The sequence below is a fragment of the Lissotriton helveticus genome, chromosome 11 (genome assembly GCF_964261635.1).
Source record: "Lissotriton helveticus chromosome 11, aLisHel1.1, whole genome shotgun sequence".
In the NCBI taxonomy this organism is placed as follows: domain Eukaryota; kingdom Metazoa; phylum Chordata; class Amphibia; order Caudata; family Salamandridae; genus Lissotriton; species Lissotriton helveticus.
This window is the reverse complement of record NC_136072.1, coordinates 593063108-593089653: the sequence shown is the minus strand read 5'-3', so window position 1 is coordinate 593089653 and position 26546 is coordinate 593063108. Positions and strand designations below refer to the sequence as shown.

The 26546-nt window shown below is 41.8% G+C and overlaps 1 protein-coding gene across 1 annotated transcript in view; it reads left to right on the top strand.

The window, feature by feature from the left end:
* BAG4 (BAG cochaperone 4) overlaps window positions 1–26546 on the top strand; it is a 113709-nt gene that overhangs the window by 63456 nt on the left and 23707 nt on the right. Inside the window, exons 2-3 of the mRNA XM_078666385.1 lie at window positions 8901–9005; window positions 17681–17962. Of these exons, the coding sequence (XP_078522511.1) occupies window positions 8901–9005; window positions 17681–17962 (387 nt within the window). The remainder of the gene's footprint in view (window positions 1–8900; window positions 9006–17680; window positions 17963–26546) is intronic.

Genomic DNA, 26546 nt, shown 5'->3' with positions numbered 1-26546 from the left:
ACAGGCATATATTAACATATATTCACATTATAATGCTGATATTCACCTGTGGGTGTAGTGTTTCACTATATTTGGCTGTTTAATTTGCTAAAATGCAACATGCAAAAACGTATGATTGCATATTAATGAATAAAATGTTGGAAATATACCATTTTACAACTTCATTAATTATCAAAACACAAAATAAATATGAATAAATACCAATAAGGTGGCCCAAAAATAAAAATGGATAAATACAGACAAATGTTAAAAAAAAAAAATGAAACCCCATAAAACCATGAGCCCTAATTCTAATCTTATATTTGTTTGTGGCACAGTTTATTTGTTCATATCGACACTGTTACTGCTTGCCTTACATTTACCACATGGAAAAGTCCTTTCATTTTGCTGAACCAATTAGCCTTTGTGTTATCTTGAAAATGGCTATGTGCCAATTCAGCTTTTATTTACTTTTTTTTTTTTTTGGGTTGTTGTAAGGTAATACTTGTTTTATTTCCAAATTGTATTCCTCTGAATATCAACGGTTATTAAAATGTACCTGTATTGGTTAATCAGAGTTACTGTTTTGTACGAATCCAAAGTGTAATCCAATATTAATCATGTTGTCACTGTGTAGCGGTTTGAGTAGTGATGGGCAGGAGGCGGGTCTTGGTTTTAGCTGGTTTTATTTGATTGAACAAATAATCAGTGCACGTTTTCCGTACAGGAACCTTCCTCGGTGATCTGCTTCTCTCTGCCTTTGGTCTTCGTCGGACACCTTCCTCCTTTCGTCGGATGGGGCTCCGTCGGGTCGGTCTCACGTCGGTCTCCGTGGTGACAAGCACTCCGCCGTGAGGGAAAACTCAAGATAGGGCGTATCAGTCTCAAGGCTTTTAGAACACCCGGTAAATCAGAGAAGGGAGTGAGGGGACACCAATAGTGACTTCTGCGGACTAAGTGAGGGGGTGTAGGGAGGGTACTTCGGGATGCGAAGGGAGCAGTTTACGTTACAGATCCACCCTTCCCCCCAACCCAGCCCGTGATAAGTTTACGTACCTCGGCTAGCCACACACCTCCTGGCGTGCGGCTGGGCGGCTCGTGTTGCCGTTGGCCTCTAGGCTCCCGCGCCGCCGACGGGTCTCTCCACTCGTCCTCTTCCTCCGTAGATGGTATACCGGGTAAACTCCACGCCTCGCTCGGTTGCTTCTCCTCGCTCCACGCCTCTCCTCTCTTTTTCTCGCTCCACGCCTCTCCGCTCCACTCGCCTTCCGCTCCTCCGGTGATCAAGCACACCTGAGTGCTTTCACCTGCGGCTTTTGAGACGTCTCTTGGTTCCGCCTCCTCACCTGTCCCGGGCCAGTTAAAGGGACCGCATTCTTCCTCCTCGGCGTCACAGCTGTATTGTTCGTTGGTCCCACTCCATACCGACTTGTACGCTGGCTGTAATGAAAGGAGGGGGGGTCACAAGTTGAGTACCCGCCTGGTGCCGTCGGGATCGTAGAACGAGCCTGAGGCATGTCGGCCTGGTTACACACTGTTTGATACCCTTTTGATGATTTTCACATGAGATCATATCGTTTCAGATCTATTCTTTACTATTTCCAATACAGAATTAAAAAATCTAATTATAAATCTTTTGCCCCAAATTTTTTATCTTTTAAAATATTCTTGCATACTGCAATTTCTTATGTCCCTGCTTAATTCTCTATATGGTATATTCAATTTTATTCTCTGTAAATGGGAGCTAGTGGCAAGCAACCCACGGTTGCCTGCTTTGGGCTTTCTATACAATTCGGTTTGTATACTCCCACTCTTGATCTCAATTCGTAAGTCCAGAAAATCTATTTGTCATTTATTTTAGCACTGAATTGTAAAAACCATTCATCAATAAAATGGTGCCATGTCACTATATGCCTTCTGTTTTATTCCCTGTTTTCTTTCCAAATGATACTTTCCTTCCACAGGCTCTTGAAGGTTTGCATGCCTAGTGGCCATTGTGTACTCATAACTGTTCCATGTTTCTGCCTGTAAAGCATTCTACCAAAGAGAAATACATTATATGGTAAACAGCATTCCAACATCTCCAGAAGCAAGTTGTTGTAGTTCAAGTACTATAGTCTACTTAAAAAGTGGTCACAAGTTTGAATGCTATCTGTAAATTTAATTGACGTATACAGGGCTGTTGCATCTAATGGGATCATTGTAAAATCTATCAAATCTTCCTGCCTTGTATTTCCAGCATGAAATCAGTGATGGTCCGGATGAATGATGGTAGTAAATGACATATGTTTGTAAAAAATGTGCAATACATTCCAAAATGGCATTTTAGAAACTGCCTATTGATACCACTGTTTGTCTGCCAGGAGGCGTTTTCTGAATTCTTGTGTACTCTTGTGTTTGGTAGGAGGATTGAATGGGTGGTCCAGTCATGTCACAGCAAAATTCTCACTGCATTTAAGCATAAGGCGAAGTAGAGTGACATAATTCAGAAAGTCAAGCTTGCCTATGTGATTTGTCCTGTGGGTGGTTGAGTTCGAGGTTACTCCATTGTGTCTTGTGCATGATTGATTAGGTATAGGTATGTAATGAGGCCTGTGTGGGATGGTTTGGGTGTCATGTATAAGGTCCAGAGGGCTACTCCAATTATGTCAGAATGAACGTATAGATGCTCCTAAGCATGTGATGAAATAGAGCTGTGGAAGACAGAGTTGGGCCAGTGGATGGGTAGCCTCTTCTTCTATTCTAACCTGCACCACAGCAGGTCATGTATTTAGAAACGCCTAACTTTTTATTGCTCAGTGGAATTTAAGGAACTGGTGGTTGATTCTTCTTTCTTGGTCCAGATGGCCAAATTTTAGAAGTAGTTTGAGAAAAATGAAAAACCTGCAGAAGTAAGATTTGTGGAAGAAACGGATGCTGTGCATGCTTAAATGGGATCCTCAGTTATTGGCAGAATTAAGGTAGTTTGAGTTGCTGGAAGATCGATCATGCACCGTGAATTGCCCAGTGGGTGATTATGAAGAGTATTGAATTGGATACCGCAGGCCAGAGGTATCCAGCGCAGAGCTTGAAGAGCTGGAGCAATGTAGTTGCATATGTGTAGATGTAAGAGCTGTGTGGAAGCCATGTTCTAGATTGCCTGGGGACAGGTAAGTAGTTAGAGCCGGACACTTATATGCAGTATATTGGAATAGTCTAAATTTGATGGACCCGAGACATTGGTGGCCTACGGATGAAAGAGCAGTATGTTAATTACTTACAAATTCTGGAGCACCGAAACCACACCATGTGTGGAGTGGACGCACATTGAGGTGTGTTATAAAAAAATGTGTGTCATTGTTACAGAGCTTTTCTCTAGAAAACAGGATTTGCACATTTGCTCCAATTTCTGAAAGGGGCCCTATAGGTTGAGGCTTCTATCACAATTTGCGTTTGACAGGTTTAAAATGGACCCTGTGGCTAGTATAAATGATTATTTTGTCTGAATGATTTTGAATTGTTTAATCTGTTAATATTTGTTGATAAGCTAGTATTAGCATAATTTATTTGGGTTCTATTAATAGCATGCTGACAGTCCTCCTGGATTTTCTGGGGGAGAAAAACTGAATTGGTCTGTATTATGTTTGATGGAAATGGCAGATATCGGCATGTGTTTATACAGAAAGCCAACAATACATCCAGGTGTGTTGAAATTGTCCAGGGTGGTGATAGAATCCTCATGAGTGGCTACCAACGTATATACATTTTGAAGAATTTATAAAAAATTGTATTTGGTTAGCCAAAAGGTGGTAGGCATTTAGGATCGCTACATATTGTTCTTAGCCTTCTTGGCAGACCTGCTTCCAAGAACTGTTGGGCCCAGAGGAAATTTACTTGACTATGGTAGCAGTTTTGATCTGAGGTAAACTAGAGATTCACCTAGCCTAAAAGGTCAAAGGAGGTACCTCCCTGAAGGTGCAGTACAGTGAGGGACCAATGTATTTTGGGTGATTTCGCTTTACTTTGCAGTGCAAATAGTTGAATATGTCTAGGAGCTTCCAGTTGAAAAGGGCTCAAAGACAAATCGGTTTCTGGCAATGTAGATGCAGATATCGAAGTGCCTTCCAGAGCCAAACAAAAGTAACACTTCTATTATTGGAAAGTAATGTTAGGCAGCATTAGAGAAGATCATAGTTAAACAAAGTTTATTTTAATTGTCTCTAATGGGTAGAAGAGGATGGAACTTGCCAAGTATGTGTTGAGTAGCATGTATATAAGCAATAGTTCTTGTACGATGCAGGGGTGTGGAATTTAATAAAATATCTACTTGTCCATTGGACAAGTTGCTACGTAAATCTACTTGTCCTGTAAAGAAAAATCCACTTCTCTTTGGGGCATCGTAGTGCAGTGACAAATTATGGCTGCAGTTCCATTACATAAGAGCTCTGATAATAGCCTCTCTGATTATGCCAGGGCTCATACTATATAGTAGAGTTTGAGTACTAGCAATTTCCTTATTTTGCAACCTTTCCGCCGATCCACATACTAGGGATGGAGGTAGCGGCAAGCAATAGTACTATGGTTGGAATGCTCTTTTGAGTCCGTGCAAACCTACTAACTTGTATGTTTTAAGGTTTTTCACCAGCTCTTTTCCAATCTTTTCCAATACTGAAAAATGTTGTAAATTTACTCTTGAGAAGGGCAGAAGCAAAACCTGTTCCAGAGCTGAGAAAAAAGTGGTTGGAGGGAAAGTAAATTTGTAAGCGCTCAACAGAATTTAACATGAGCAAATCTACACTTGCATATTTACTCGTGCTAAAATGCAGTTAGCAAATATTTTCCAAGAGTGAGATTTCCTGGCCTACTTCTGTAAATTCTTGTGAATTAATGAAAGCAGTAAATCTCCACTAATGCAAGGACCTATGATATGGGTTGACTTTTGTGACTTTCTTTAAGAATTGGGCCATTCCTCAGGTTTGGCGTTAACCATCATCTTTTGTTTTTTATTAAACGTCTGTCTGTCAATCTAATCTATCAACCTAATCTATTTTACTGTGAGTGACCGCATTTGGTATTTCCCAAGGAGTTCACAAAGTCGTTTTGTTCAGTGCCAGGAGCTTCTGTGGCAATGTGTACTTTGAGACAAGAAATATTTTTGCTTTTTGCCAATTTTATTTATACAGGTGAAGGCCCAGCAGCTCCCATACCAATAACGTTTTACAAAAACTATGTTAAAACAAGACCCACATTGACAAAACCAAAAGGCTGGCCACCAATGACCTCCATTTTGGCTTTGCAAGTGCTTGTTTATTGTAATGTTTCCCACAATCCTGTTCAAATTGGTTACACTGATTTTCCATTATGAATATTTTGGGGAAATACTAGCATGCATCTGTACATTTAACTAAATGACGCTTCAAAGAAATGGTATCTAAAATTTCACAGTAATTAGCAAAAAGTTTTTTTCCCTAGTTGCATTTTTTGTGAACATCTTATTTTGAAAGCAAAGAAGAATCATCAATTTTGCTTTCAAGCTTTTGCAAATATTTGCATCTAATCTGAGAGCATTCTGGGAGCATTATACATAGCCTCATATTGTTAAAGTTTGCAAACTTGTGTACACATTTTTATACTGGAACCTCTGTCAATAGTGCAGTCCGAGCTTACAACATTTCAGTTTGAACAGCATACACATGGATACAAATATTACCTTAACTGCAGACAGTGTCCTTCCCTGATCCATAATGTGATACTGTAAACTGCCAGCCAAAGTGTTTGTGCTGCAGAAGGTTTAGCTTCGTGTCCCAAGGACAAAATAAACACAAAAACGTGTTGTCCTTGACACCAAACAATATGTCCTGGGTGTCTGGCTTTAGGAATTCCACACTCCTGACAAGGGCCCCAAAGTTGTTTTTTTTGTTTTGTTTTGGAACAGCAGAAGACAACCTGCACACTGAGTCGCACTATGAGGTCATGGTGTCAAGCCTCCAATATAGCATGGTATAGGGTACCACCTTGTGGATGGCAGTGTTTGTTTTGGGTGGGGCTCTTCGCATAAAGCAGGTAAATTGATCTGAGCCATTTTCAACTTGGGAGTCAGACCACCTCTGATTTGGTTGTGTCTGCTGTTATAATTCTCATGCCCTAATTGTGCAGTTCACTATGAAATACCCCAATGGGCACAGATTCCTAGAAAATGTAGGGACTTGATTAGCTTTCCCTTTTTGATTTCTTTCAGCAATGGATTTTCTTATCTGTCTTAATATATGTTGGTGGAAAGAAGAGAGCATTCTAATGGAGCCACCAGTTGTTATTGTTGATGAGGTCACGGTTCATGCTGAACAGTTTATTGCTTTTTCCAGACGTTAGAAACCTTTTTAAAATCTGCAGAAAACAATTCTTGAATTACTTATCAGGTAATTGCCTAATGGTTTGACTTTCTCTAAATGTTTTTTGAGCCATCACAATGTGTGGACTTGATGCTTTTCATATTAAGATGTACGCTTTAATCTTGGGAGCTTATCCTATTTAGGTTGTTGAATTTACTATAAAGAGGCAACAATTTAGATCAAATGTGAATAAATCCTTCCTTTACCTGTTTAAAGAGGGGCTTTGTGACCCGGGCTTCACCATGAGTGGCAAACTAGTGCAGTGGAAGCCTGACACGTTCCGCTACCTAGGAATTCAGATCTACCGTCAGTCGAATGATCTTTTTGATGGGAACCTAGGGAGAGCGGTGACGTCCATTAAGTCACAAATGCGATTCTGGAGCACGCTGCCACTGGCTGTGGCAGGTAGGATAGCACTCACCAAAATGGTGATACTATCACAGCTCCAGTACTAGTTTACGAATTTGCCACTATACGTGCCAACTTCCTTTTCAACGCTTTAGAGAAGCAGATCAGAGATTTAATCTGGGGCAATGCCAGATGTAAGATGGCACTGAAAAAACGGTACCTGCCGACAGACCAAGGTGGGCTGGCGGCTCCCTGTTTTGAGCATTATTACCTAGCCTCTCAATTAGAATGGATTGCACGGTGGTTGTCAGATCGGCATTGTGCAGACACTGCAACTATGCAGCTGCCCTACCTTCTGGAGCATATAATCAAGCTGTTCCACCCGGGGGCGCGACCTCGACCACTAGAACCTCTGCTACTTGCTGTGGTCTATAAATGCTTCTGTAGGAGTCGATACATAACACGCAGCAATCCCCTATGCGCCAGCGATACCCTTGGAGGGAACTGCCAATGGGCAAGCTGTACTAGCAACACTTGCACTCAGGGAGTGGCAAGAAAAAGGCATTCACACTCTCGGTGATCTATAGCATGAGGGGGCACTTAGGCCATACACAACGCTTGTAGATGAAGAGGAACTACCACCTGAGCAATTTCTCACTCATCGTGCGCTGGTGGCCTCACGGCAAAATGGGGGGACATCACTACAGAGCAACAAATGCCTCTCTCCATGCAGTATTTACACGTCATGGGAAAAGGTAGACATATGATGCACTGGTTTGCAGCCTCACTCAGGACTCGCGCAGCGATAAGCCTTGATACACTTCGTCGTAAGTGGGAACAAGATCTGGGTCACTAATTTGCCAATAAGGAATGGGCCCAAGTACTCGAGAGCCCGACATGCATCCCCAGGAACATGCACTTTCGACAGATACAGTAGTACATAATACATAGGGCCTGCGAAAATTAACCAATATTTTATTCGTGGACGTGCCATTTGACCGAGGTGCGTGGAGACCGGGGCTAACTTGATCCATATGTAATGGAGCTGCAACAGGGTGGTTACATACTGGGGTGAAGTGGCTGCATCACTACATGCCTGTACTGATCAGGAGCTGCCGTTCAATTGGCCCAGATTCATTGCATAAGTTTCGCAGGACACCCAACATGAAAGTCACGTCCAGATTTCTAGATCTGGGACTGATAGTGGCCAAGAGGCTGATCAGTAAAAGGTGGAAAGCATCAGATCCCCCACATATACACGCTTGCCGTAATTCCATGCTTGCATGGGCCAAAGCGGAAAGTTTCACCATCAAACGCGCAGAAACCCTGGGCTGCGCAAGTCCATTATCGCCACATACTGGGAGGTCATTTACACCGAATTACAATGCAATACAGGCACACTGCCCGTGGACCCCTCCGAAGCACTAGCCATAGGTCACTAACATGTGTACAGATTAAAGCAGCGTATACACCACGTCACGCTTTTACTGGCAGACGCATACTGGCTGATACGCAATACAAATACACATCTTGGAAATGAGGAGGCTGTTAGTAGCTGTTAATTGAATGAATTACATGTAAAACTACGTGAAATTGTGAGGGGGTCGGGGGCTGAACGTTTAGTTGCACATGGGGATGGGGGGTGTTTGTTGCATTTTTCTTCCTTCTCCCCTCTTCCTTATTGCAGTTAATATATGCAAAGTTCTACTTTTTCCCTCTTATTTACCTGTGAATCTATTATTGACACCTAACCGTACATGAGCGCCAGTGCAACTGCTTGCTATGCAAGGCTACACACGCAAGAACGTGCAGAGGTGGACATGTATCAATATTCATGTTTCAATGGACACTCAAGACTTTGAGATGTGGAGTAATTGTCGTGTCTTTTTGTCCCCTCTTCTCTCTCCCCTCCCCCTTTTTCCTTCCCTTATCTACTTGATGGAGACAAACTGAAACTGCACTTATGAGTCTTGCTATCCCCAGCTTTTTGTAATGCCCTGTGAAATGTTCTAAGAATGAATAAGCGTCCATGTACTGTGTGTTATGTAACAACTGAAATGCCCAACAGTGCATGCATTTGTAATTTATATGAAAAATCAATACAAAGATTTACAAAAAAAGCAACAATTTAGGTTAATTACTTTTAAGTAATTATATTTTTCAATGCTAAGAGCATTAGTAAATGTTGTTTTCGTTTTATTATAGGAGCAGGCATATCCTGGATATAATCCTGCCTATTGGAACACTTCTGGGCCTACTCGACCTTCATATCCAAGTACATATCCAGTGGGTCCTGAGATGCAAGGCCAGGTATGTCCAGATCACTGCCAATTGTGTAATATTGAGTAGCTTCATCTTGGCACAGAAATGCTTTGTGTGCGTGTCTATTGAAGGGTAAATGAATAACTGTTGTAAACATAGACGGATAGGTAGAGGAAATAAAGTGCGTGTTTATTGGATGCTTTACAAAATAAGTTACTTTGTTCTGTATTTTCAGCATTCTAGTGGGGTTGTTTAAGAACCTCAATTCAAATATGAGACTGCCATCAGAAATTTTGGTTTGCTTCTTGTGCTCCAGCAGTAGATGCATAGTAGTCGGCTACAAAGGTGTTCAGCATCCTAGTTAATGCGATGTTTTGCCCGGTTTGAAGCCACCAGTATACTACTGAATATATCCACATTCAGAACTAGTCTACCTGTACACATTCTTGAATCTTACCCCCATACTATAATTGGGGACTAGTGGGTGCTCACAGAATTAGTTGCGTCTGTATTTCCAATTAATAAAGAAATTCATCGTCCTTTGTGTAAATTGAAATAGCTTTTGGAAGCGCACAATTTATTAAATGCTACTGAGCAGAGCTGGAGAAAGGAAACTAAGGTGTTAAAGTGTGTGGTAAAATACTCCTACACACCTTGATGCTCTTGTTATTGCTTAATCAAAGCACAATAAAACTCCACGTGCCTGAGCTTGCCTGTGACTGACACCATGAGCGGTTAATCATGAATCTTTAGGACTATTGCCTTGAGTCATAGGAATGAGTAATCAGCCTTGTAAGACTGGACTTGCGAAATTCCTAATGTTGCTGTAACACGTGAAATATTCTATTTACAATCTCATATCTGATGCTGTTTATGCAGGTTATAAAGCTTTGATATGCTGCAGAGGTGGTTGTAGGAACATGAAGATTAGTTTCTTCAGCATGTGTAACCAGCAAGTGGCAGAGCCAATTGTAGTGGGGTTGCCAAGATCTTAATCTCCTTTATAGATTTCCAATCATTCAAATACCTATCCAATATCTTTCCCTGTGTAGGATAGTGTACTCCTTTTTTTTGCTTGCATGATTATTCACATGTGTAAAGTTCCTTGCCTTGTCAGGAGTTTGGTATGAAAAGTAGTCGATCTGTTTTAAAATCACTGGCAGCTTTGACTCTGGCATTTTATATGTACAATATATGTACAACTGTAACCACCCAATATGGTCAGGAGTAAGAGAATGGAAGAAACGTTTTCCACCCGGACTTTACTATTAATTGCTGTTGTTTGTAGGTCCATCTATCAATGCCAAACAAGCAAAAACTTAATTTTGGTATGGATCATTAAATATTTCCAGCCTTTTAATTATGCACCTGAATTTTGAAATGTCTTGATGTTTACCAACTTAAACCTTTAAATTTATTGAATTGTAGGCACCTGCTCTCTGCTATTCTGACAAGAGTTCCAGAATCTTTTACTCCACTTCCCACATTCAATTTTTGCCTTGAAACTTAAAATCAGGAATCGTTAGAGTAGCCAATTCCAGATATATATTGAATTTAACAATTTCATATAATACCAGACAGTCCCATAGTGTATCTCTAGCACAGATGTCGCCACCCCTAAGGACTCATCATCTAAGTTATTGATTTCAATTAGTTATGTTGTTGCTTTCTCAATAAGTTAATAATATTCAAAAATTATAGTCCATTCTGTATTTTATGAATCACTTTGCATAATACTATTTCTTCCAGTGCATTTCAAGACTCGATTTCTATCTCTTAGTCTATGAAAGATCTCATGTTGATTTTTGTGAAGCAAGAATTCATCAATTCAAGCAATATTTTACTTGACAATAAAGAATGTTAAACAACAAAGTTTACCTTGTTCTGAAGTCCAATAGTCCAACTTGTAATGGTCATAGAAATCTGAAACGAAACTGCAATTAAAAAAGTAAATTCCATAAGTCCCCAAGAAGGCCTTGCGTTGTACAATTATGGACCTGTACGGCCCCCCTTACTTTATCATTTGTGTTTCTTCTCTACTCCATGATTCCCGTGCATGTGTGTCTCACCAAATGCATTGAAACAATAATGTCCTCTTTTTAATGTGGAAACTGAAGTGACCTGTTACCTGAAGACCGTCACTTCTCCATAGTTATGCCGAGGTCCCCCATCCTTAAATGTCTTACAAAACCAATGTCCATTTCTGTAGTGACGTTTTAGCTCTAACTTTGTGTGAAGAAAGTGAATCCAGTGCTGACCTCTTTAGCTTAGTTTTCATAGTTCTCAATGTAGTTATCCGGATGAAATTAGATCTTTTTAGCCTCCTTATAATTGCTGGCTTATCCTTTCTGCAATAAAGCTATTGCTTATTTATAGTGGTGTATGCTTTCTCATAGTAATTGGGTATTCTATAGATCGTTGCTTTGAATATGGAGCCAGATTTATAGATTTTCTGGGAGAAAAGTAGGTGTGAGGAATGACTGATGCACTTGTTTGTTTAACAGGAACAATTTACTTCTGCAACACCTATTTAGGCGTGGCCCAGAGAGATGTGCTGCATGCACACCCATTTTAATATTGAAGAATGCACATCATCTCAAATATAACTGAAAAATAAACCCAATAAATTCCTAGACATAAATGATGTTATTTATTTCCATCCAGACAACTGGGAGTGATTGGTTATGGGTAAGATTAGTAGAAAGCAGAGTGACCAAGAATAGGAAGAAACGCAGCATTTCAGTTCTCAGATACATCAAAGTGCTCAGTGAGTAAATACCAAGCTCAAAGGAAAGCTGGCCATATAAATTTCCACGGTGTGCGCGGCCAACTCCCACAGAAGCACATGACATTTCTGTTCATGTGAAAGCAGCAGTCTCCTCATTCATTGCCTGTCGCCTTTTCCACTGAAATACAGGACCTGGTGGCCTCCTTCAGTGTAAATACAAACGCCTTGCCTCTTTGTGTGACTCTGTTATTTGCTGAATAACTGATATATGTGGATAAATCTCTTAAGCTTGTAACTCCATACTTGTAGGAGTATATGGTATACCACTAGGTGGTTATACCGTGCACTGAGTCCAGAGATTCCCCAGAAGTGTACGGGGATCAATGCAAACCCAAAGTGCTCTATTAGTGGTGGTGTGGGTGAGGAGCCTTACGCCTAACACAGATGAGTACATCAAGTATTATGGGGTAACCCAGTGCCCCTCAGAACCTGAATGTGTAGAATGTGAAGTAATGTTGGTTCTGTCGGGTTCAAAATCGCTTTAACACTTAATAAATAATCCACATTATCCAGGGAAATGTAATTACTCCAACACTTAATCAATGAAGAATCCAATAAAGAAGAGAAGAACACACCAATTATGAATAAATCAAAAAAATAATGTATTGAAAGCGTAATCACTTTTTTTTAGCACAATCATTAGATTGAATTAAAATGGCGAAGCTCTATCCGCAAATTAAATAAAGTTTATTTGGGTAGTTATGTAGCATGAATTTTTGTCTGGCACAGCTCTGCAAACCTAAATGTTCATCTAATTTTGGTAGTCTTTTACAATTTTGTGTTCATTTAACAAGCACTGTCCTGGTCCGTCTCTCTCATGGTTCACAGTCTATGAGGCCCAGACTTGTAAATTACTCTTAAGATTGAAAACTGCAAGGTTTCACATGTGGGTCTGTGTGGCTTCAAGTAACAATACTTAACTACTTCAATAATAAAAGATACCTAGGTATCCAGCAACAAAATCTCTTGTTGGAGTTCAGCATTTGTGGATCACACTTTGCCATCTTTGTTGGCTCTGCTATCCCATGGTGGAGCAGCTCCAGTGACTAACTGAGTAATGTCATGGCATCATTTTTGCTACGTTATTAAGGTTCAGTTTTATTAGCTCTCCTTCCAGTACAATCAAACGACAGGAAATACCACAAACCACTCCGTGCATGATTTAGATGCTCCAGCAAGGAGTCATTTTAAGTAATCTCACTTTACTGCTCATTTCAAATACCATATCACGTTGAAGATTGATTAACAGTCCTAGGTCTGTGCCTGTAACTGATTCATGAGTTAGGAACAGCTTTGTCTCATCTTCTGGGGAGTCCACATGTCTGACTTAGTTATTGGTGTTCCACTTGTCTGATGACATCAAAAACGATAGTCCTCTGCTCTGACCTTTTAGCTGGGTCCAGATGTTGAAGGTTTGTGGGTTTTTAACATACTGAACCACATCCTTACCATGATCGTTACAAGCAGGCCGAGGTCCTTGTTTTTTAGCTGTAATGATGAGTGTTGTTTTAAGGTTGTATCTTCTTAAATGTACTGCTATTGAAAAGTTGGTAAAATGTCAAACACAAAGTGTATGATCACTTCAAAAATAATATCATAGCACATCATAGATGAAATATATTTATCGACCCATCTGAATGTCACTCCCAGTTTGTTTCGATTTTGCTTGCTTTATAAAACTCTGCGGTGGCTTTTTTGCCCTCACCTGTGAAGGCTTTAAATTTGTCTACATAAAACTTTGTCCTGTATAGACAATTTCACCCCTTATAGGTCTGATTTCAGTCGACATCTCTTGGTGTTATTAAATTGAATGTATATTGCACTTATGGGGCTTTCTTCATCCACAGGTCTTTTGCCAATCCCTTTTTCATTCCACTCACTTGAGCATACATTATCGGACAGTAGGTCAGTCCACTTCAGCAATTGGCTAGTTTCATTATGAGTGACAAAACTCAGCTCTTTCACAGATACAACACCGGCAAATAAAGTAGTTCTGTTCAGTGCCAGGGACGTATATGGGAGTGTGTGCTATTGAGACCCAAAAAGATTTTTGTTTCTGGGCAATTTTTTTAAGCTTTTAGACCTGACTGGTACATCAGTAATGACGGTTTACCAAAGCCATGACAAAACAAACCCTTGCAAAGCCAAAATGCTGGTTGCCTACACCAGAGCTAATGGCTTTGCCAGTGCTTGTTGTAACCACTGTGACTGACCTTTCGTTGATTTTATGTTTGCATTTTTTTCAGCTGATGGTTTTTTGTGTGCCAATCACTAGGTGTGCCAAAGCCAGCTTAGTGTGCCTACTGCTTGTCTCTGATGTTCGAGAAATATTCATCCTGACCGTTTTTTTAAAGTTTTATATAGCGCAATCTCGACCCGTTGGCATCAGATATCAGAACACTTGACATGATCACCAGTTGCGTTACAGACCTTACATACATTTTTTTAAGCACCGGGAGATTCAGTGATTTGTCCAGAATCGCAGGATGTTGAACGTCCCTGCCGAGACTCGAACCTGGTTCCCCAGGTTCGAGGTCAACCGCTCTAGCCGTTAGACCACACTCTCTCCACTCGTCCTCATTGAGTTCTGAACTGACAAGATATTTATTTGAAGACTGTTTTAAGAGAAGTCTGGTGAATGAAGACCATTACTTTTATTTATGCCCAATACACAAAGGTGACCAAAAGGTCCGTGCTGGAAATGGAATTCTTTAACTCACTATTTTGATATGGAGGATCCATGAAAAGGATGAAGTCATTGGGACCCGAGCGTTATGATGGTCACAAATCTGAAGTAGGTAATGCACTTACTTTAGAGTTCCTTGTTTACTTTTCATGGTCATATCCTACTACGCAAATACTTTTGTGGGACATGCTGGGGTGTTAATTGTGGATTCCAGTGCAGCCTTAATTCACAAGGATGTGCTGGAATGTGTGCCTAGCACACATGTCCCCTGCAACAGTTCTACCCTAACTAAGGGTTGCTGCAAGAGAAGGTGCAGTGGAGGCCGGTAACATAAATCGATTCAGAATTTTTTGTGGAAAAAGGCGTCTCATGCGCTTGCATGAATTCACAAAGGGAACTTGTACATACAAAATGCGATGCATGAACGCAATTTGCTTGGAACACTCATTACACCAGCAAACACTTTCTGCTTATAGGGCATGACATGGGGGTATCTGTGACCGGTGCAGAACACAGTGCTTCAGTATTTCACCAAGAGATGCACATGAATGTGTGCGTGTTGCACCATTGATTCATCTACGGAGATCCTGGTCTTCGATAGGCCTGTCGCAGGGGAAGGGACATTGAAGGTACACAATAAAATGCCTCCCATCTCCATTGCATACCCTCACTCCACCACTCTTGTGATACAACAGGCCCTTAAATGAATGTACCTGGCAGTAATGCTCCAGGGGGTAACTAGTATAAGGGAAAGCCTGCTGACATGAGCAGTCCCATCATCACTGGCTTCCACAAGCCATGTACGTCATGTGTGTAGGTAATTTATATAGAGTTTACAACTACGATGTAACAGGCCGGGAATGGTTAGAGTGTTGTCTTTGCTTGAGGATGTGGAAAGTGTTTCTGTGTTGCACATGATAACCAATGAGGTGGCGTTATCTTGTAACAGGACACGACGCTTCGCATTGTGATGATGAAGGATGAGAGAATCTTGTATTTTTAGAATGTCTTGAGCTGGTTGCTCTAATTAGCTCTGCAGGTCCCTTTATTGTGAAGATAGTTTCCCTTTTATATTTTCAATCCGATTTCCTATATGACTGTGGCAGGAAGGTGTCCACTCTGTGATCCTATGGATCCTTTAAGAGTTATCAGGTGTTAATATAAAGTGAGATGGGGAAGGGGGGTCCGATATTAAACCCTCCTTTAATAACCATTAGTTTCTACCCAGACAGGTCTGCTTAGAAGAGGCATCTGCCACAAATTGCTCATCACTGGAGGATACTAACATAGTCCACCCTGCAGGTCCCAAATAGTCCAATACTCGGAGTACTTACATTTTTGAATGACGGAAGGAAAAAGATGACGCAGTCCATCTTGACAAATCTCTTCCATTGATCTCATTATGACTATCATATTAAAGAGGTCTGTAACGCAGCCTGTCCCGCAGATCTCTGATTTCCTCCCTCACTCTTTATCAACAGCTGTTACCTGCATCACATAATACGATAAACGCACCTCGGTGCTCACCACGCACAACATGGAAACACTTCCCACATAGGCTAAAAGCAAAGACAACACACTTCCAAACACCCCCCCACACTGCGTAGCCTGTTACCTGCGTGGACAAGCACTTCAGAGCCCCATGTCGGTAGGGGTAGTAAGTGCTATGCGAATACCATATTACAATACAATATCCGCATGGCTCATGGGAATTGAGTGCACACCAGCAGCTTTTAAGAGCAGAAGTCTGGACGAGCCATCCAAGCACAATATCTGCACTCTGCTCTTCTAATGCCCACTGACCCCATTCTGGAATCTGGACCTGCAGCGTATGAAAATGAGGGCACAAAGTTTGCCATTCATAACTCTGTGGCCCGAATTTTGGTAAACCTTGGCCCAAATTACTTTGGTTGTAATTTCGCTCTTATTGGATAACTGATGGCAGTCTTACAGGAGCTTCATTTGAGCCTCACTTGTCCCTTAATCCAGGGGCCACCTCTGGCCTCCCCCAAGCTCCTGAGAAAAGAACTTTACACATTTGTTTTATCTAGCTAATGTTATTTTTTTGCTCTTAAGTTTTTCTGCTCTGTATCCTGTGGAGGATGAGGTTCAAATGTCCCACTCAAATACTACTGCATTTTACATGTTCATACAAGGTTGATGCTTGGTACTTGACTGTTGTCGAAACGTTTTTCCTTTAGAATCACCCTATTACACAGCTCAACCCTGTGGTCATTTACACAACTCGCACTATTCGCAGTTCTCTTCTGTGAGAAAATATCGTAACAATTAGAAGGCACAGCATCCATATAGATTACTACATTTTTAGAGGGAATATTTTTAGGTTAGAAGGATTGCTATTGTTTTTGGGCGAGAAAGATTCCCATTTTTTGCAAAATGTTTCTTGTTTGAGATACCCAGTAAGTGCTGTGACTAGGCTTCCTGCTTGAGCAGTGCTGTTTAATGCTTATGTACCGACTGGTACCGTTTATCCAGTCCTTGGTGGAGGTGGACTAGCACCCAGTGCGGTTTGGCAGCCCACCAACTCTGGCAAAAAGAACGATTTTCGGGAGTTTCCATTTGAAGAATAGATCATTAGTTACTTGCATACATTTGTATATTGGCAATCGGGAGGGTCAGGATGGAAATATCGAGGGTATGCATTCCAATGCAACTTTCTAGCTCTAAATAAGATGCAAAATACGTTGTGCAAAAACTAGCGACAACAATGCTTTATCACCATTGATTAAGCCATTTTAATGAGGGTTGGTCTGACTCATTTTGGTGAAAATTCAGCTTTTTGTTTGTTGACTCTTCCACTCCACTTTCAGAAACATATTTCTTTTGTTTAAACATCCTAACACTATCACTTCCTTAAACACCCAAACAGTAGTATTTCCCACTGCATTTGAACCAGGTGGTCATGAAAGTCACAATATCTTCTTGAAAACAATTAGATTATGAGCTGGGAATTTTTCCGTTTGCTTTAAAATATGGCTTCAGAGCTATATCTGGTCATTAGGCTTTTACTTTTGGTTTAAAATATAAAACAGCCATAGCCCAGCATATGAAGGAATGATCAACGTTATGACTTGCCTACATGCTACCTGATTGATTGAAATCTGCATTTCTGGGTGCTGGCATCTGCATGCATAGTAATGAAATGAACACATTTTGATTCAAGGCTTTAAACTCCTAGTCGTACTCGTAGTAACGTATCCTTTTCCTATTTGGTCATTTATTTTCTAGGGAATGGAATCCTACACAAATGGAGGTTATGGCTCGCCGTACACACATGTTCCTCCCGGTGCAATGAATCATCCATATACTAACATTCACCCTTCAAATCCCTTCTATTCTTCTGGACATCCCCAAGCAATGTATTCTACTGAACCTACCAGTGTGTACAAGTCAGCTGGCAGCGTTCCAGCCTCAGCCACACAATGGAGCTACCCGGCGCATCAGAACTGTCAAGACTGCTCTGCTCACAGAGGGCAGGTTCCAGGATATTCAGCGTTCTCCACACATCAGGTATGAAAAAGGGCCTTCTATGGCTTGAGCTTTTGAGACGATGAGCATGTTGATCTTGGTTTGCTGAGAACACTAAAGATAAACTGTTTTGTTTACAAAATGTTTATATTGTGTCACATGAGTTAGTGAGAGTAAGTGTCTTGCCGCAGCAGCATCTTTCTTGATGTAGAGAGAGGTGGAACCTGTTTCTGCTTCCAAGGTGATCACCAACCTGTGTTCTGTTATCAGTTGCTTAAACAACAATATACCACATTACCAAATCGAACCACTATATCCACGTCCTCGCTCTCTTCTCACCTACCACTCATATTATCGTTCCTTTACCTTCCCTTTGTTCATTGACCCCTGCAAATTAACAAACCACTACTGTTTGCTCTAATATCCTAGAGCATTGTTCTACATTACTGTTCAGAGCTTTCCTCACAATTTCACTAGCTTTGTTGCTTCTCAGATAGGTTTGTGCTATACATTCCCCACTAAATACATACCTGCAAGCTCTTAGAACCTGCCCTTGATGCAATGGACTTCAAGGAGATATTGTCCAGAGCAAAACTCTGTCTTTGGTGAAGTCTGTGACATATCTACTCCTCAACTGCAGTGACATAAAGTGCTAATCTAGCTTCAGCTTCTTCCCAAACGTATTTGTTTTATGGGCAGGGCCAATCAAAGTATAAGACAGGAGAGGGTCAAATTACGCAGCAGGGTCGAGTAAATTATGCGGTACAAAAAGCCAAAAATATGCGGCATATTACGGCACATTTTAATATAGTATTACTTTAATATTTCGTCATTTAGTAACTGCTTTACACCCAAAGATAACAATAAGCAACAGAAAGGTGACCAGTCCAGCTTTCTAATGGGCCTTCCACTGCACAGCAACACGTGTTGCTGCATCTTTAGTAACTTTTGAACCGTTTGTACTAGAAGCAATATATTTTTTTAAAGTCTGCTGATTATCGACAGATTATGGATTATGTGACAAATCAATGATTATACGAAAATTGCCACAGCCGCATATCCAGTGGCCCTGTTTATAGTGCTCAACTGTCGCTTAATGGTGACTTCAATATACTATGCCACCTTGTGAGCATTGATTGGTGTAGAACATCTCTCCTTGTGGTTTTGGTGGGCAGTACATCAACCAAGCTTTTTCTGTTGTTAAAACGCCCCTATATGTTTGAGCCTCCTCCAAATAAGCTATTTTTACAGCAGATGACTTGCTACTTGTTCATCGGGGCTCTCTGTAGTGGTTTAAGATTGTTCCAAAGTTAGGGTTCCGGCCTTGACTCATCTGCTCAGCATTTGCTTCATCTAGACTGATTGTGGTAGATTGCATGGTTCAGATTGGGCTAAAAAATTGTGGTACTAGTGTTAGGGTAATTATTGTGCTTATCACAGGCCACATCTGTTAGAAGGGCTTTGCAAAGTGAACAGTGTTTTGAATATCCTCATCTGTTCTCCAGTAAAAAGTGGCACAAATTCAGGGCATATGTTATTTTTTTTTTGGGTGGTTCTAGTTCCATATTGTTGCCACAGTCCAATTGAGCTCTGATGAGTCCGAAAGCTATATCAGCTTGATGGTTGGACTGAAGGAGGGATGGAACCTGAGCGTATTTAGTTGAAAGATGGGGTGCACTTAGACGCAGAGTGACCAAGGCCCTAATTTTGTTGTAACGGGCTCTGCTTTGGCAATATAATATGGCCATGACTATGATGTGTAATTGTATGTGTAGTCAACCAACAGTACTTAAATATAAAAGTCTTCAGTTTTCCTCTCAACATCAGTAGCTCCTAGTAGCAATTTCTCTCCTTGACAGCATTCAAGACTATTGACCATCCAGCTCTTCAAATCCTGCAGGATTGAATTGGTATAACTGATAAGGTACTCTATGTACTCCATCCGCACTTCATATTACTGAGCTGTTCTTCTGACCATATTGAGTCAATCAAAGCGGTTTCTTTATAAGAACACAAATTTATTGCAATAACAAGTTATTTTGCCTTGCTTGCTGAAACATGTACTATTTTTCCTCTTATGACCATGATGTTCAGCTTGCAAAATATTTGAATGCTTTTAATTTTTCAGATTCCCAAAAATTACCAATGTATTTTAGGATTCACATGAAAATATGTGTCCCGAAGATAGAACTGTGAAACAACCTGTAGATGATTTCTGGACAGATAAGCTGTAAAGCTCTTTAGCATAGATAGTGGTGTCCCAACTATATAGGCACATTGAGTGCCTTGAAAATATCAAAGAGCAGTGTGAATTAGTTGCCGAACTGTAAAATCCTCAGCGAGATGCCAATTTTTTGTGGTCTTGTAGATCCGCTAGTAATTACCCCAGGTCTCTAAAGAGTCAGTTACCGTGTAATAATCTACTGTGGCTGCATTCTACATCCTTTCATAATCGCATGGTGAAACTGTTTTTTTATTTAAAGTAAAGGTCTTCATAATTAAGTTTGCGGTTATTCTGCAATTAGTACATTTCACAGCTATCATCGCAATGCAAACTGAGCCTGGAAGAACAAATTTGCTTCTTCTCCCATGTCCATCTTCCTTTGTATGGTACATACGATAATCTACTGCATTTTAAAAGATCTGTCAGTACCGCCTCTGAATGTAAGAAAAAGCCTGCTAGGCTAACACCCACAACAGGGCTGTACAAACAAGCAAAATGTCTGAAGATGATCTTTGTTTGACTGCCTTTTCCTGCAGAATGCAAATGCCTGCATGTGGGCTAGTCTGTTTTCAGGTCTGGAGGGTCTCCTTATCCTGTCTTAAAAGCCTGGGTACAGGAGTGGGCACTCGTTAAACCTCCGCGTTTGCAACCATTGCTCAGTCTGCTGCTACCACCGCCTGCCTTCATTCTCCCAAAATATTGGAGAACCAGCCACAGAAAAGGACCTCTTGCATATAGCTGAAACCTTTAGTATAGTGGATGAGAGGTGCACCCTTTGCAGAGCTTTTTTTCAAGCTTAAAATAAGCTGCTTGGCAAAGATCATTCTTATGTACTTCATGAGTATTCTTGATTGTGATTTCTTTTTTCTTTTTTTTAACGCAGACATGAAGGGACAGAAAACGAGGGAAAATGATGACAGCACAAGAAAGGGATTTAGACAGAGCAAAGGTTTAGAGTAAACGAAGGCAGAAAAATATAAAAAGGCATTAATAGATTGAAAAACTGTAGAAAAAAGCAAGCTAGAAAATGAGAGGAAACACATCAGCAGAAACCCCGCAAAGGTTTAGAGATTAAAGGATATTCAGAATCCAGAACAAAGGGGAAGTGGAGGCAAGTAGTGCAGGTAATAAATGTAAAAGAATAAAAATGGAGAAATCAGAAAGGAGTGACAAAGTTGAAGGAAGAGATAAACTGAGACACTGCTGGCAGAACGGACCCAGTTTAAAAATATGGAAGGAGGATAAAAAAAAAGAATGAAAGATTTCTACTAGAAATGTAACCAGGCTGAGTTTGCAAATTCAATGTAAAATGACATGAGGTTGATTACCTATTGCAAAGTACTGCAGATCACTTGTTCTTGGGTTTGGGACCGTTTAATGGGTTAAAATGTCTACTCAGTCATCTTTTTAACCTGAATATCAAAGATTATTATTTCAGTGAAACGGTGGGTACATTTGCCTACTGTAGAGATCGGTGTGTATGCTGCAGGTCAGAAAATAATCCCAGAGACATCACTAAATGTTTACATGCTTACTACCAAGATATTTGTGTAAAATGTAAGTCGATGGTTAAAATTATGATTCAAGGGATACATGGGCCAGTGTATCTGCCAAAGAGGTCTGTGTGTTTGTTACTTTTGTCACATTTTCATTCTGAAGTGCCATAGCTCTCTCCCAACAATGCATTGACGGCGGGAGTTCTACTTGGGAAATTCTGCTGTTTGAAAGTACAAAACAAACCAATTGAATCATTTACTCTTAAAATGAACTTAAATTGAATCACAGACCAACCGGAACTCTGATCATTCTAAGCCTTGCCTCCACACGCAGGCTACAATTGAGTCTTTCGATTGATCTTGCTTACAGGGTTGTTTGCCTTAAATCCAGTACAAAAGACGAAGCAGCGTGATCTCTGTTAAACTTGTGACGTTGTTCTGCTTCCTATATGACGCAGGACTGCATATATGAAAATGTACTGTAGTTGCAAGGGAACCTGCACTTGTGTAGGAGCAGCACTGCATTGAATTTAACGACCCCCACAAGGTGCAGCACTGGGGAATACTAGCCTGGAGTTAGTATTTCACTTCTTTACACTGCACAACAAATACTGGCCCAGGGAATGGGTTGTATTAGTGCTTTACATACCTGGACATCCTGTTAGTAATTTACAGTCTTTGGGGGTGGGGGAGAGGGAGGGGGATTCTAGCCAGAGGGTGAAGCTTTTCATTCATGGGCTTGTTTGGATTACGGTCTTATTTTGTTACTTAACATAGTAGGGCATTACGGAAACTATGTTGGGAATAGTGGATTACATACTGCAGTAATGTAGGTACTTGCTTGATGGTGCATTGCATGGTGGGGAATTAGTGGTACTTTTCTTACTGGGGCATTCCAGATACTGATTTGTCTAATTGATAGTGCTTTACATACTGAGTCATTGTGGATACTGGATTGGTGCAGCGCTTTAAATATTGGGGCATTAGCGCTACTAGTTGAGCCTTTCAACAGATAAACCTCTTCTGCAGGAGCTTGAAGGCAGCAGAACTCAGTATAAGTAAATATGACTCTGGTTCTTCCACTTCACATAAACTTGCCCATGTTTTGTGGGACAGAATTGCAGGACACACTTTTCAGCTATCGGAGCATACCTGAACAGGCATGGGGAATCTTTTTTTATCGGCCAAGGGAACTGTTAAAATGCATAATGGGTCTGACACATTTATTCCCTCTGGTAGGGCGCCTTGCCAACTCTTCGGACCCTAACATGTTTATTACCAGGCTGATGCACAAACCCTTTGCACCCTTGGCATCCTGGAAATTAACGTTTTTTTACGCAAAAATGCTCTTTTACTGAACATTGTCTAGGTGCATAAGCAATGTTTAAAGCCCCTTGTGCCTCTGAGCCTTTCACAACCTTTCAGGGTTAGTGTGGTTCTTGAGTCTTTTTTGCATCCAGATCCATACTTGACTGAGAGATCTCTCCATAATTTTAAGTGAAATATGCGCTGCATTTTTTTTTCTGGAGTAAATTACATTATTAGCTTTTTGTAACCTCTGGGTGCACTGATGCTAGTCAAGCAGAAGCTAAGGACGCCACTGAAAGGTGGATAACATCTTGCATCACCCACTGCTACAACCTGTGTGGAGCCTAGTTTCCACTGAGTAACAGGGCACACTCCACCAGGGCGAGAGTGGTGTACGTGGCATTTTCTGTGCCTGTCTGAGACAAATGGCAGGCACTTGCGTGCATTACCCTTTTCGTTCTGCAGTAACTGTGCTCTTGAAGCTTCATCCCAGAGAGGTGCAAAGTTTGTCCAGGAGGTTTTCTACATTGTGTTGTTCCAGGCCTAAGCTGCCCAATGCTGCTTTCTGTTTTTCATCCCCCTTAATCTTGTTCAACTGCTATGGAGTCTACCTATGCATTGACAATGAAAAAGTGCCTGAATGTAAAAATAGAATAAAGTTGCCTTTATGGTGACTCTGTTCCTTGTCTGTGGGCTCTTTTCTGGTATCTGTGCCCTTACACCTTATCCTCTGCCATTGGTGCGACAATGCTCACCATTTGGCTTCCTTTTTAGGTCTCGTGACCTACAATGCGCGCAAGCGCATTGAGGGATCGAGAATTCAAGTGCTCAAAATCCTCGTGAAACCACGGGCTTTTTGCTGCGGTTTTCATTACGTTCACGTGGCCACAGGCACGCGCTTTTGGGCCATAAACTTGCATTTCTCCTCCCCCTCCCCACCCAGCTTCCCCCAGGCTGTAGCAGCACTCCTCCCACACCTTTGAAGTGAAGCTTAGCTTCACTTCAAAGGCCCCTGCTGCTTCACACCGTGTCGCATTTCTCCTCCCCCCTCCCCTTCTCTGCCTTCCCTCCGTCTTGTTTACCTACCCACCAACCCACTCTCTGAACAGACAGTTCAGTCTAACTTGTCTCTGCCTCTCTAACGCCTGTGTTCCCTTCTATCTGAGTTGTCTCTCTCATTGTTCTTTCACCTGCCTCCCCACACTTTCTCCGCTGCCTCTGTATTACTTTGGGTTTAATGTGAATCACACAACCACTCTGAGGCTGTCCTTTTACAAGATTGTTCTCCACGGTGTCTCACTCTCTCATACACTTCCCCTCCCCCCCCCCCCTGCCCAACACATCTCCGGCTTCCCTCCGCGCATCTGCCTGCCACACTTCTCCTCCCCTCGCTGGCATTCCCGCCCCCCCACCAGGCTCTCCCGCCCCCATCCGGCTTCCCTCCACGCATCTCCCTAACCAGTGCTTGTTTCCTCTGTTTCTCAGTGCTCAAGTTGCTTTCGCACAGCCCGTTGCTGGTTTGTGAGCGTTTCTGTGATTCCCAAAGAACTGGCAGCCCTGGCGTTCCGCTGCAGGGTCTGAATAAATGCAAAGGTTGAGTTTAGCACAGCACTGAAAACTGGCTTTCGGACGGAAACTTCACCACGCGGACGTGGAGTCATTTGCCCAAGATCATACAATGCGACCAATCGGGTGAACCGTGATTGTACTATAATTCTGGCCGCTTAATAATAATATTTCATTTAGTGCTAGCGATGCGAACCCTTGGCGTACTTCTAACAGATAGTACTGTAATGCTACTCATTGAGTAAGGTAGGGTCGTCCCAGATTGCATTCGCGTTGTCTGCCATCCGCAGACGTGTGGGCAGCAGGCGCATAAACCTGCCGAGCAGGAGCGCCTCCTCCTAGCATCTAGACCGCATCTGAGAGGCGCTGAAACCTCCGGTGGCCGGAGTGGTCAGGTCATCACCACCTTCAGACCGCGGCTGGAAACCCGAGGGGTGACTGCAGCGCCGTCCCGAAAGTGTTTACAAAGACAGAAGAAAACAGCTACTCTCCGAAAGCGTTAGGGTTTTCTTGGTTAAAGAGGATGTTAAATCGTCTGCCCTTCCCAGGGTCACCATTCCTCAGTGGCGTGCTGTAAGGACAGTATAGTGCAGGGCCTGTGCACACGTGTTGTGAGTGCTTCACAAAGTGTGCCGCCGTGTGTGAGTTTTCTTCTTCACAAGGCATGCCTGCTGCCACCTTATGTGGGTTTAATGTGAATCACACAACCACTCTGAGGCTGTCCTTTTACAAGACTGTTCTCCACGGTGTCTCACTCTCTCATAAAACGTGACATTTAAACAGCAACTCAATCCCTGAGATGCATTGTCGTAAGGATTTCTACAGTCGTTTTTGGCAAATCGAACAGTGTGGTTTTTTTGCCTGTGACGTTAAGGACGTAAATTACCGAGTATTTAGGTCCTTTGGCCCTAAAAAAAAAAAAGCACTGGCGTTGCCAATAGGTCTCGCAGTAGGAAAGTTGGAGCTATTACAATTGCAAATAACAATGCCTTTTATTTTTGTTTTCATTTTAAAAACATAAAGGGCTTTGTCATTTACAAAACCAATAGCTCCAACTTTCCTATTACGAGACCTATTGGCAATGCCAGTGCTTGTTTAAATTGATGGGAGTTGGCAAAGCAGAAGGTACACCCCCCTACAGGAATGGGCGGACAGCATTTAACAAAGCACGCCATTTTGCAAATACCTGGAGGTTTCACAGCTATAGAAGAAGTTTCCAGTCCTGCCGCTAATTGGCCTACAAACAGATACAGACTGAATGTGAAAGAGCCTGCACCTAAAGGTAGCGGGTATTATAAACGTGATCGTATTCTTTTGGACGGTAGTGTCAAGGCGAATATATCTGGACTGTGTTGTGTGAAACCAATCAACCAATCAGTGTTTGTTACGCGCTGCTACTCACCTGTGAGGATCTCCAGGTGCTGGGGGGGGGGAGGAGAGAGGGGGGGCTGCAGGTCCTGTTGGGCGCTGAGGTTCAGTCGAAGAGCCAGGTCTTGAGATCCTTCCTGAAAAGCTATTAGATGTACACTGCTTTGTACTTTGTTGTAATAATAGAAGTTATTTGAATCTTAATAAAAGTCCTGTATTCAAGAGTATTACTCAGACATCAGTACCATTTGTAGATTCACATTGACATACGAAACAGAGATGCGAGACCTGCTGACCCGCTTAGTCCCTGACTTTCTCCTCTTCCTCACAGAAACATGGCTGACCCTAGCATCAGCACCAAACATCGCCATGGACACCCCTCCCTGATATAAGACCCTCAGACAAGACCCCCAACTCGGGTCCAGTGAAGGAATTCCCATCATCTTTAAAGAAACCATCTGCAGCACTGATTACATGGACACCAAACCCATTTACACGGAGCACCTCACCTTCAAACTGCAAATTATCTCCAACTCCACCCTATGCAGCACCCAGGTTTTCCGATCCCCAGGACCAAGCACCACCTTCACCAGCAGCATCTCGGACTACATTGCTCCAATAATCATCTACTCCAGTGCCTTCATCCTACTGGGAGACGTCAACT